The following is a 12,720-nucleotide window of genomic DNA, read 5'->3' as shown; positions in this document are numbered from 1 at the left end:
ACGTTACACACACAGCTTGACTATTTTTGGTAGATAAATAATAAATATTTTTTCTTTTTTACAAGTCATATTTGGTATGCCGACCCTGCATTTCCCTTGGATGAATATTGGGTGGTGGAGAGGCAAACTGCTTGTGCCTGGGACCCAATTTACCTTTGTTAAAGGGGTACTCCGACGAAAATCGGAGTTTATACTGTGTGTATACACTCTGGCCGGGATTCCATTCATTCAAATACAACATATCTTTTGCATTAATCATGGCCGTTGTTGCAAATTACAACGGCCATGATTTTTTGTAAATGATACATTGTGTGAACATAGCCTTGCTGCATTTCATATTTTCTATTATCTAGGCATATTACTATACTGATCTTCTTAGGTCTACCTGTTTTTTTTAATTCATTTTACAAAGTAATTCCATAATATTTCATAATAATATAATATTTAATTTATATTATAATAATATAATATTTAATATATAATATAATATTTCAATACTCCATAATGATTCAATAATTTTTTCTTTTACCCGAACCTTTATTACTTAAAATGAAGCCAGAATGTTCAGACTCTAATGTTAAATAAACATTGAGGGAGATTTATTAAGCAAATGCATCAGAATTTGTGCCAAAAAATTGGCGTAGATGACCTGCACAACATTGATTGTTTTTTAGATACTTTTTTTTATTTGTCCTTCACTCAACAATGGGTATAACCTAGAGGCAGAGTACACAGCTAGAAGGAAGCATAGCTTGAAATATGGTGTGCTTTGGTGGAAAGAAATGTCCGGGGCAGAGAAGAAAGCGGGATAGGCCAGAATACGTTAGGCAATGGGAGTAAAAGTTTAGGAGAAGGATGATGTCAGAGCAGTAGAAGGGAGTAGGTTGAGTTTGGGAGAAAAATGACATTGGAGCAGTAAGGGGAAATAGGTGAAGATAAAGCGACTCTGTACCCACAATCTGTCCCCCCCAAACCACTTGTACCTTCGGATAGCTGCTTTTAATCCAAGATCTGTCCTGGGGTCCGTTCGGCAGGTGATGCAGTTATTGTACTAAAAAACAACTTGTAAACTTGCAGCCCTGTGTCAAAGTGGCGTGGCCTAGAGTGTCTGTACCCTAGGCTTGCGACGCCTCTCTGTCCCTTCTCCTTATCCTACTCACCATTAGGAACCCACTGGGCAGGATTTCTCCTAATCATCGCTTAGGATGGAGAGGCGGTGTAGGACTAGGGCATACACACTCAAGGCCACGACAATTTGACACAGGGCTGCAAGTTTAGAAGTTGCTTTTTAGGACAATAACTGCATCACCTGCCGAACGGACCCCAGGACAGATCTTGGATTAAAAGCAGCTATCCAAAGTGGTTTGGAGGGGTTGAAAGGTTTATAGTCGCTTTATGGAGATGGGAGGGTTTAAGGGAAAAATGGACATGGAGGAAAGTGGTTAGAGTTTGCAAGAACCAGTATGAGAAATAAAGGCCATACACGTCATTCTGTCCAGGTCAGCATTTGGTAGATGTTTTCCTCCAGGTCATGGATGAGCAGATCTTTGCAGATTTTCTGAGGGAAGACTAGTGTTGCAAGAAGCAGCTTGGTTGCTGGCCTGGCTCGCTATGGTAGCCTGAGACCATATCCTGCCACTATAGACAATCCAAGCAGCTAAGCCCCGAGCTTCAAAGTGATTCTTCCAATAGGAGTGCAGTGATGATGAGGGCTTGGTCAAACTTTCCCTTTCCTCTCATTTGCTTTCTCTTCCAGGAGCAGTGTCACTCAGTGCTGCATGCTGTGATGGGACTTAACTGAGTGCTCTGGACAGCCTGGGCATCAGGAGGTGACTCTTTCATCTGGCTGTAAGATAAGATGATGAGAGATCATCGGGTAGATCTCAGCTTAAAGCAATTTATTTGCAGTCATGAATGAAGCATCACTGGAGCCAGGTAGTAGCGGAGAGCAGTGAGGATCGGGCATCATCAGAACTTCAGTGGAGAAGGGACTGGGCCAGGTGAGTACTCCAACTTTCTTATTTTCCATGAACTTACCTCTTACTCATGATCTTCACCCAGAAATGTGCAAAGTTTTCTTTTTCTCAAAAATAAAAGAAAATGTAATTTTTATAAAAACTTACAAAGGAATCTAACCAAATATTTATATTCTTCATCATCATCATCATCATCATTCATCATCATCTCAATGGTGCAATGGTCGGCGCTGTTCTGTACATAAGTAATATTTAAAGGGAATGTACCTAATGGTACATTCGCTTTAATACTGATAACTAGAGATGATCAAACATCTGAAAATTTTAGGTTCTATAGAACTCGAACCTTGTCGAACCTTCCGCATTTGATTCCCGATGCCTTCCCGGTCCGTGGGGAAGGAGGAGAGAGTGCGGGTACTGCCTGGAATTCCATGTGGTACCCGGGCTGTCTCCTCCTTCCCCATGGACCGGGAAGGCATCGGGAATCAAATGCGGAAGGTTCGACAAGGTTCGAGTTCTATAGAACCTAAGATTTTCAGATGTTCGAACATCTCTACTGATAACCATCCCCTATAGCACAGTTCTAGCCTGTTCAGTCCAGTACACTTTCTCCTATACTACCTTTGTCATGACAGAAATGAATATACAGTATGCTGTCCTGTAATTGGCTAGACAAGTAAGGAAAAGGAAGTACCTGTGTGAGAGAACAGCTCAACTGGGAAGCAACTCCTTGAATTGGAGAGAATATTAAATAGCTGTGCACCTTGTCACCACACTGAAGGATTAATCTAAAGTTTTTTTTTCCTCTTTTAAAAAAGCACAGGAACCATTAACTGTTAAGGGTAGCGTGTCATTGAATGTAATTGTTTAAGTCAAGTTTTTATGTCAAACATATTTTTAAAGTACATCAGCACAGGTGCTGAAAAAGTTTTTTGTACACTTACTGATCAGTGCTGCCCCGCTGATTCTAAAGGTGCTGTTGATTCAGACATCCACCACCTCATTCCCGGGATAGTTCTGTGTATGGTAATTAGCAGATCTGACACACTGGAGGCCAGCCCAGCGTCCCCAGTGCACTGATGCCTGCTCCCATCGCACTCACATCTCATTACTTTTCATGAGAGATGGGACAGCGATCGAAGGAGATATCGGTGCTCTTGGAGTGCTGGGCCCACCTCCAGTGCATGCTAACCAGATCTGCGCCTATGGGAAGCTGTACATACTGGGTGCAGCTCTGCAGAGGGGGGCAATTACTTACTGTGGGGGCAACTGTCTTCGTATTTAGCTGTATCTACTTATTGGGGTAGAGCCAATCTACCTACTAGGAAGTACCCCCCTAACTGCATACTGGGGGCACCTTCCTACAAAGCAGAGCATTATTACCATTTGGGTGAGGCAAAGTCAAGGAAAGTGTGGTGTCTAAAGGCCCTAGTACACAAAGCGATTATCGGCCTTACTTGGCCAATTACTGACTGTTCAATTCGATGTCGAAAGATTCCCATTTCTGCAGGGGCGGTCTGCTGCGCCTCGCTCTGTGTAAAAGGAGTGTCAGGAGAAGACCGCTACTTACTCCAATGGGCAGCCCGGATGATCTAAGAATCATCCAGGTTGGCCCTCCCGCTTCTCTCCGCACCCCCTGCTCCTCCTGGCTTGCTGTCATGTAATAGCACAGGCAGCGAGCGGGCAATGAGGGGGTTGGCCCTCTCTTCCCTTCACTATTGTGCCATGTAATATGGCTTAACATGTTGTCTGACAAATTCTGCAGAGACAAATTGTGGCCTGATTAAGTCATCATAGGCTGTGTGGAGAAAAAAGGAAAGAGCATAACATCAGATGTGAGTCACTGGATGTAACTACTAAACTACAAAATAACTACTCCTATACTGTGGTAATGATATAGAGATAGCCAAACAAAGACACAGCTAGCCGACACCAAGTGTAAGCCTGACCATATACAGAAGGTTAAAGGGGTTATCCAGCGTTACAAAAACATGGCCACTTTTCCCCCTACTGTTGTCTCCAGTTCAGGTGTGGTTTGCAATTAAGCTCCATTTACTTCAATGGAACTGAGTTTCAAAACCCCACCCAATCTGGAGACAACAGTAGGGGGAAAGTCGCCATCTTTTTGTAGCGCTGGATAACCCCTTTAATGCAGAGCTGTGCACAGTCCTATATGCTAAAGTAGCCAAGCGGGGTGCTAAGTGTGCAGAGATCCTGTAAGTTTGTTTAATGCACAAATATGAAGAAAAAACACACTCAGTACTCACCAAACTTGCAGGTATGGCTTTGGCTGTATTCCCACATTGGGTAAAGGCAAGGAAGGGATGGTGTACGGTGCAGGGCGTAACTCCTCAGACAACAGCCATTTCATCCCCTCCCTGCCTTCATCCGATGTGGGAATGAAACCAAAGCGATAACTGCAAGTTCGGTGAGTACTGAGTGTGTTCTTTGCATTAATGCTATAGAGATGATGTTGGTTTGTGTATGGTGGGTTATTATTAAGTAACAGTATTGTGGTACTAGGTAGAGGTACGTAAAGGTATTATTTGTTATTGTAGATTTTAAAACTGAAGAGGAAAAACAAAAAATGCTAAAATGAAAATTGCCCCGATGTTTAAAGAACCAATGTCCTTTTTTTCTATAGTTAAAATAAACTGTAAACTATATATTTAGAAAAGAACGACACAACAACCCAAACGCCCGGGCTCCTGGTTTCGATAAGTATCAAGCAAAGGAAAAGAAAGATAGTCTAAGCAGGGGTAGGTACTTGGAATGATTCTCCTTTTTAATGCATCACTTTGTTTATGCAGCTGTTTATTATCTTTTGCATATCAACCTATGATTTATTCAAAGCAGACTTATCATGCAGTTAAAGAGATGGCCGTAACATTCTGCCGATCGTTAAACCAAAATATTCACTATTTTATCTGGTCTATCCGAAAATGAACCATTACATGGGTCATTGGACTGAAGCACTGGACTGCAGTAATGCCTTAAAAAAAAGTAGTTTTTTTTTGTCGTTTTTTGTTTTTATGAACAAATATTTACATTATTATCGTTATTTTGAATTCGACATAACATATAATATATATATTTTTTATTATTTTACACAAACATTTGAAACTGACTTAAGAGAGAAGGTTCATTGGACCTTCCTTCAAACACAACTAACTCTTTCACTTACGACATTAGAACTGTTTAATGATAATTCTGAAATCCCGGGCTGCATTTCTATCGCCTCCTCCGTCTCGTCCATTTCCATGCTAGTGAGTTCATTGCCATTCCTGTAATGGTTTAAATTAAGGTCCTTGCCATACACGGCAGTCGATGCTGGGTTAGGATGGCATTGGTTTTGTTGAATCACTGTCCTTTTGCTTTTGTATCGGCAGCGGATGTAGTTGGAAAAAGCTCTTCGGTATGTTCTATTAAAAAGTGTGTAGACTAGGGGGTTGATTCCCGAAGAAACGTAACCAACCCAAACAAATACATTCAACAGTTCTACCATGAGGTCTTTATCACAGGCCTCTTTACAAAGTACAGACATGATGTTTGTGATGAAAAACGGGCACCACATGATGAGAAACAAGAAGAAGACAATGCCAAGGACTTTCGAAGCCCTGCGTTCATTGTTTATCGATTGCATTGTTCCTTTTCGAAACAGCGCCGCCTCTTTGTTGACGGGAGAGTTTAAGTGCGACGCTGCCTCGTGGTTTTGGATCATCGAAATGTTTTCTGTGTTGTTGTCTTTTTTTAGACCACTATTGCTGTTCTTTCTCTGCTTTGGCACTTCCTCGTACATGAAAACAGTAGCCTGTTTTTGTAGAACCTGAATGGTCAAGCAGTAAGTAAATACCATGATGATGAGTGGAATAAAAAACGCCACAAAAGATCCCATGAGTACAAAATTTTCATCATTCAACACACAGGTCCCATTCACAAAAACTCTAGAGTCATCCTGAAGGCCAATGACAGGAATTGGCATTGAAATACCTAGAGAAGGGATAAGAAAGACAGACGTAAGAATGCTATTTGGGAGACAATAGAGGTACATTTTTTTTTTTTTATACTTTTCAAATATTTTTTTTAATTTAATAAATAATGTACAATATTGTTAAAATAAATAGTATCTTTATGTTTCTTAAATGTTTGACGTCATGTTTGTGACCACAACACCCACAACCACCACAATTATTGGGCAAACAAATGTTACTGGGAACACTCATTGCTGACAGTTGTCCCATGTAAAAATGCCAACAATCAGCCAATGAATTTATTAACTATCGCCTGACTGGATTTTTCCTGCAGACCTTTCAATGCACCTTTGTCGGCCCAACATTACCCCGTGTAAAAAGGTGATGTGTGGCTGATAATGATACACTTTCCTATTGTGCCAAGACTGATAATGGTGCCCCTCCATACGATGTGTGATTTACCATACAGTCTGCCACTATATACACCATAGTATACCATGCGTAATTATGAATGCCAAACAGTATGGTGCCCAAATGGTAATGACACCTGTTGACCAAATATATCCATAAAGTTGCCTACCAAAGCCCACTCAAAAAATAATAAAATCTAAAAAGTACATAAAACTCTCAAATAATACAGTGACCAAATATAGTGACCGTATAACAGTTCCATATATAAAGTAATATAATAACAGTAGTGATGAGCGAATAGTGAAATATTCAAATATTCGATATTCGTACGAATATCTCCCGAATATTCGATCCCATTAAAGTCAATGGGAACAAGTATTCGATTATTGAAAAACATCTATTCGAAAAACCGGAAGCTGGGGGATTTGAACACTTACTGAATATTTATCAAATATTCGGCGAACTATTCCATAATATTCGATAGATTGAATACCTTACTATTCGATTGAATGTCTATTCGATCGAACAGTATTCGCTCATTACTAAATAACAGTAATGTACAAAGAAGAAAGAAACAACCTTGGTCACAAATATCGAGCAACATTTTGTTCCACGACATCCTGGGAACTGATGTTTGATGTTTTTATTGATGTAGTTATATCAGTCTGCTCAATCTATGGTAATCTAAAGGAAATATTAGAATACTGTCTGCTCTAGTGAGGACAATGCAATATTTTGTCACCTAAAATACATGTAAAAAGTACATAAAACAAGTATTCATATGAGCTTGTAGCCAGATTACACTGGACATGAAGGACGTGCTGTATCGGAATCCATGCTCATCCACTTCGGAGCCCATTGGCGCCATGCTGTCTTAATTTGGCTCTGTTCTCTCTCATGGCTCCGTTCTGTGACAAACTTTATTGGCAAAGCTATATTGACGTGATATACGGATAATAAAGAATTTATGAGCAGCTTATAATGAGTAACTTTCAAGTGGCACGCCAATCTCATTTCTCCAAATATTCATTCCTGCGGGATTTTATGAGAACTTATACTACAGTAAGAAGTATTTCATTCTTGTAATTCTTTGCGACATTGAATCTATGCTGAAATATCTTGATGGGTGATTTGTGTCTTTTGTTATCAAGTTCCTTCTCTTTTTAAGCTAAGGCTTCATATATTCCCTGACTCAGATCTGTATTGTATTCAGCTTGTCTTTTACAATGTGTACTGCTGATTGAGCTCTGTGACGGAAATGACTTTCAAGAGTCCTTGAGTTTTAGATTCCAAGAATTGACACCTTTAGGGTAGCTTCACACGGGCGGGCTCGCAGCGAGAATCTCGCTGCGAGCCCGGCAGGTCCTGGCAGTTCCCATAAACTACATACTTGCTGCGGACCGCAGCGAGTATGTAATTGTACCGCGCTTAACTCCTTCTACTCCCGCCCGGCTCCCCCGCTGTAAGCAGCATACATTACCTGTCCTTGCTGCACGGGTCCGGCGTCCTGCTCTCCCGTCCGGCCAATTAGTGTGTTGCCCAGCCGCAGCCACTGATTGGCCGGGCGGGAGAGCAGGACGCCGGACCCGTGCAGCAAGGAGAGGTAATGTATGCTGCTTACAGCGGGGGAGCCGGGCGGGAGTAGAAGGAGTTAAGCGCGGTACAATTACATACTCGCTGCGGTCCGCAGCAAGTATGTAGTTTATGGAAACTGACAGGACCTGCCGGGCTCGCAGCGAGAATCTCGCTGCGAGCCCGCCCGTGTGAAGCTACCCTAAAGGTATCATACTAATCTTCAAAGTCTTCCCCTATCTAACAGAATAGGAGATAAGTAGCTGATCAGTGGGGGCCTGACCACAGGGACATGGATAACAAGATGGAGACCAGCGCTTATGCTCTACCACTGCTTCATTCTCTCTGGGACTGCTGAACATTGACCAGTACAGAACTCAAGTATTCAGAAGTCCCCTAGAAATGAATGAGGCGATAGTTGAGCTGGCTGATTTATTCATTTTGGGAACAAATAAACACCATTCTTAAGATATTAGCTGTAAGTCTGCTTCTGACACTACTTATTCTCAAACCCTTGGAATCGCCTTTAAGGGGTACTCCAGCGAAAAGCTTTTTCCCAGTAATTGAAACACATTACAAAGTTATATAACTTTGTAATATGCTTCAATCACCTATCTGCCCCCCTTCCCTATCTTTTCCCCCCTCATTCCCTCACCAGGAAGTGAAGTAAACTCATTCTTACCTAATGACTGTTGACCCCAGGCTGCTCTGTGGCAGCCATTTTGTGACAATAACATCATCAAGAGGAAGGCGGGTTTAAGCCCTGTTAAGCCAGCCTCCCTTTGTCAGATGACTCAGGTTGCTCAGCTCTGATTGGCTGAAAAAGCTGTAAGCCATCTAACAGTTCTACAGTCAGTTAGACTCCCAGGACAAAGTGCATCATGGAAAAGCCCAAACCAGGAAGTGAAGAAAAAAATGAAGACACAAACTGGAGGTTAAGGGTCCTGCAAACATTGGGAAATTCAAACAGAGACAGACTCAGGAGGGATGGTAAATGTAAAAAATATGTTTGATTTTTTTTTTTAATCAGCGCCGGAGTACCCCTTCAATACACAGAAAAGAATATGTTAAAGGGAATCTTTCACTAGGTTTATTTCACGTTAATTGAGGGCAGCATAAACTAGTGACAAAAATACTGAACAGATCGGTGTATTACTTACATCATTTTGCTCAGCCGTTCTCCTAATATGCAGGAGAATAAGATTCTTGTCATAATCCTCCCGCCGCCCTCCAGCTGCTGATTGACAGTTGACTGCCTATACACAGCATGGATAGATAACTGCCAATCAGCAACTGGTGGGCGGAGTTTTCTGCTTCTCATGAATATCCAGGACTACTGGGCTCACGCACATAATGGAGTGGACTATTTAGCCTTCATGATATTCAGTAGGATATCTCTGGATCAGCTGCAAAGAACAATGTAAGTGATACATCATTCTGTTCAGTTTCTCTGTCACTAGTTTATGCTACCCTGAGATAAGACAGCAGAAACCTACTGACAGAGTCTAAAGGGTCAGAAAACTGGTACAATCCCATTGATAGCTCCCTAGATACAGACTGTTGTACTATGCAGAATTGTAGACTATAGAATCTGAAAAAGAACTCCCAGTGTTATATTCAGAACGCATACATTAGTATAGACTACTGTATTTCTATATATTTCACAATGAATAATTCATTGCTTTCCTACTAGCGTAGGGAATATGAATCCTGACCCCCTGGCTCATGTGATAATATTACACATGTACGTAGATGAAACTTTTAATGAAATTCAAATGGCCAAGCGTCTATATTTCGATATGCCTGGAAAATGTAACATAATCTACACTGCCTTGGATTTGTAAAGCACTACGTGTTTTCAACAGGAATCTACAAAACTTTCTTTTGTAGACATTTTGCTTTTTATGGATAGCTGAGTTGTTTATGTCGTGCTTTCGATTGTCATTTGAGTAACACCTAAAGAGTTTATCCTGAGTTAGAAAAAGTATTGCTACTTTCTTGCAAAAACTACACCACCGCTGTCTTCTGTAGTATTGAGCGAACTTGCACAAACTTTGGGTTTATTCGTTTATACCTTATTTTTTTTGTACACCTACCTACGTGCACTCCAGCTCGAGTAAATCGGTGATACTTCAGATTGTAAGAACTGTAAAGACTATAATGCAATATTCTACATTCCTGATCCACAACTAATACTTAGCCCACACATCACTGCCCCTGCTCTAAAGTCATTAATGTTATTCTGAATACTAAAATAATTGACTCATATTACAAAAATAATTTCCCGTTGAATAAAGAGTAATGCATTAGCAGTCACACCTCTGGGTTCTTGTTTCTGCTATTAAACAGAATTAAATAGTATTATCTTTATAATACTCCATTAGTGTTAGAAGGATTTACAACTAGGGACAATATTGTATATTAATGTCAGACTGGCCCGCCAGAGACTTCTTAAACGGACAAAAACTTTTCAGACAACTGGTGCTTAACTGATAGCAGGAGTGTTCACAAGAAAATATCTAATCCATTGTCTTTATCCCCCTAAAATTTTTTTAATGTTTACCTATTAAGGGTCTCACTTTCACCGAGTTTGCAGTTCACTGACTGTTGTTAGGCTCAGTCAGTCTCTAGTATCATAAAATAGTAAGCAACACAAAATACAGGACATGGAAGCAAAAAGTAGCCAACGTTTTATGCAGGAGAGAGTCTGCTCGGTACACACTGAGCCTTCTTGCCTTCTCTAGAGGGTCCACACTGTGCCTGAGACGTAAAATCAAAGTTTTCTTTTTAGCTCTTACCACTCATAATGTTCTGAGCAGCTGTCCCTTGTGTAAAAGAGAAAATATCTACAAGAAAATATCTAATTCATTGTCTTTAAATTTTTACCTATTAAGGTTCTCACTCCCACTAAGTTTGCAGTTCACTGACTGTTGCTAGACTCAGTCTGTCTCTAGTAGCATAAACACCAACACAAAATACAGGACATGGGAGCAAAACTTAGCCAACATTTTATGCAGCAAAGAGAGTCTGTGCTGTGTGACTACAAACTGAGCCTTCTTGCCTCCTCTAGAGGGTCCACACTGTGCCTGAGAAGTAAAATCAAGGCTTCCTTTTTGACTCTTACCACCCATAATGTTCCGAGCAGTTGTCCCTTGTGTAAAAATTTGTTGAAAGCAATAGTGAGCTAAGATAACTGGCCAAGCAAAAACTAGGCCAATGAAGCTCAACAGAAGACATCATACATGTGTTCATCAAAAATAGGGGCTCACTGAATATGAACAACTTCTTGACAAAAGAAATAAGTGGAGGATGTCAAGAACAGTTTTGCCTAGTCAGGTGATTCTGTGGCATCACGACAATGGGAAGGTCAAAATTTTGCACAATTGATAATTGATCAGTTGTCAATGGTTCCCACTGTTAGAGGTGGTGAGATGACATCGGGAATGTTTTCTTGGGACACGATATGGTACCTGAGGATGGACGTTTGCAAAGTTGTTTTTTTCTTAGCACAGTGGCCCACCAAAATAATCCTTTCATTATGGTTCATGAAGGGTACTTTCTGCAGGACAATGCACCATCCACAATAGTCATATAGTCATGGATTAGTTCCAGGAACATGACAGTAAGTTTTCCTTGCTTCCCTTTACAGACCAAAGATCTTGATCCTATAGAGCATCTCTGGGACAAGGCATAAGGGGCTGTTTAGAGCATGTCAGGACCCTCCATCTAATGTGCAGCAATTGCAAATAAGGATCCTGTCCTCACAGACCAATATTCAACTAGATGGGAGTCGCTAATTAGGTGGCCATTTAATTTATATGAAATATACAAAAGGTCCCTCAAGGCAATTTCCTAGTATCCTGATACTCCGACACTGACATCCCTAGGACGAAGAAGCTACAAAATCATAGCGATAATTGGTAAAACAATACTACTTGTAGCCTACAGCTGCCTTTCGGGGAGACTACACCATATAGATTTAGTCAATGGGTAGTGAGTAGAGATGAGCGAACCGGGTTCGGGTCGATCCGAACCTGAACGTTCGGTATTTGAATAGCGGGGGCTGCTGAACTTGGATAAAGCTCTAAGGTTGTCTGGAAAACATGGATACAGCCAATGACTATATCCATATTTTCCACATAGCCTTAGGGCTTTATCCAACTTCAGCAGCCACCGCTAATCAAATGCCGAAAGTTCGGATCGACTGGAGCATGCTCGAGGTTCGCTCATCTCTAGTAGTGAGTTGAAAGATAGCGGAAGGAAATTAGATTTGATCCTTTAATGAAGAGAAACAAAGAATTTAAAGCTATTAGGAAAAAAAATAAAATAATTTTTGCCACTCTGGATTTTTTATTTTTATTTTTTTTTATTTTTATTTTTAGAAATGACTGACCAGTGGTTAGCAAGAAATAAGAGCCGGGACAATTGACAATCATCTTAGGAACGAGAACATTTTCAGAACATCCTGAACATATTGTATCTTAGGCTGGCTAAGCATATTAGCAAACTATAGAAACCCAAAGGCGTTCATTTATTTTGTGCGGCATAAGGCAGTCCGCTACTCCTACACTCTTTCATTATACAAATAGCCTGAGGTTTCTCCATGTATAGCCGTTAATAGAGCTTTGTGTCTCGTAAATTGTATACAATTGTGATGGAAAATTTTCACTTTTCAGTTAAGGATATGATTAAAATAAACTGCTCGCAAATAGGTATGACTGCGTGCGGGGACGGGGGCTGAGACACCACTGTAATGGAAACAACACAGGATGTAGTTATCTATTGTGAGT

At 40.8% G+C, this 12,720-nt stretch overlaps 1 protein-coding gene across 2 annotated transcripts in view; it reads right to left on the bottom strand.

The window, feature by feature from the left end:
• Positions 1 to 1,380: 1,380 nt before the first annotated feature.
• LOC138765645 (5-hydroxytryptamine receptor 2A-like) overlaps positions 1,381 to 12,720 on the bottom strand; it is a 396,926-nt gene continuing 385,586 nt past the window's right edge. The window contains exons 6-7 of one of the 2 annotated variants that reach the window (XM_069942603.1): positions 5,161 to 5,966; positions 1,381 to 2,083 (exon numbers count right to left, since the gene is read on the bottom strand). In XM_069942603.1, the coding sequence (XP_069798704.1) occupies positions 2,054 to 2,083; positions 5,161 to 5,966 (836 nt within the window). In that variant the 3' untranslated portion in view covers positions 1,381 to 2,053. Of the gene's footprint in view, positions 2,084 to 5,107; positions 5,967 to 12,720 lie in introns of those variants that run through there. The other variant, XM_069942604.1, reaches the window with a different exon arrangement.

The sequence above is a fragment of the Dendropsophus ebraccatus genome, chromosome 10, assembly GCF_027789765.1.
Source record: "Dendropsophus ebraccatus isolate aDenEbr1 chromosome 10, aDenEbr1.pat, whole genome shotgun sequence".
Taxonomy (NCBI): Eukaryota; Metazoa; Chordata; class Amphibia; order Anura; family Hylidae; genus Dendropsophus; species Dendropsophus ebraccatus.
This window is presented reverse-complemented; position numbering and strand designations above follow the sequence as displayed.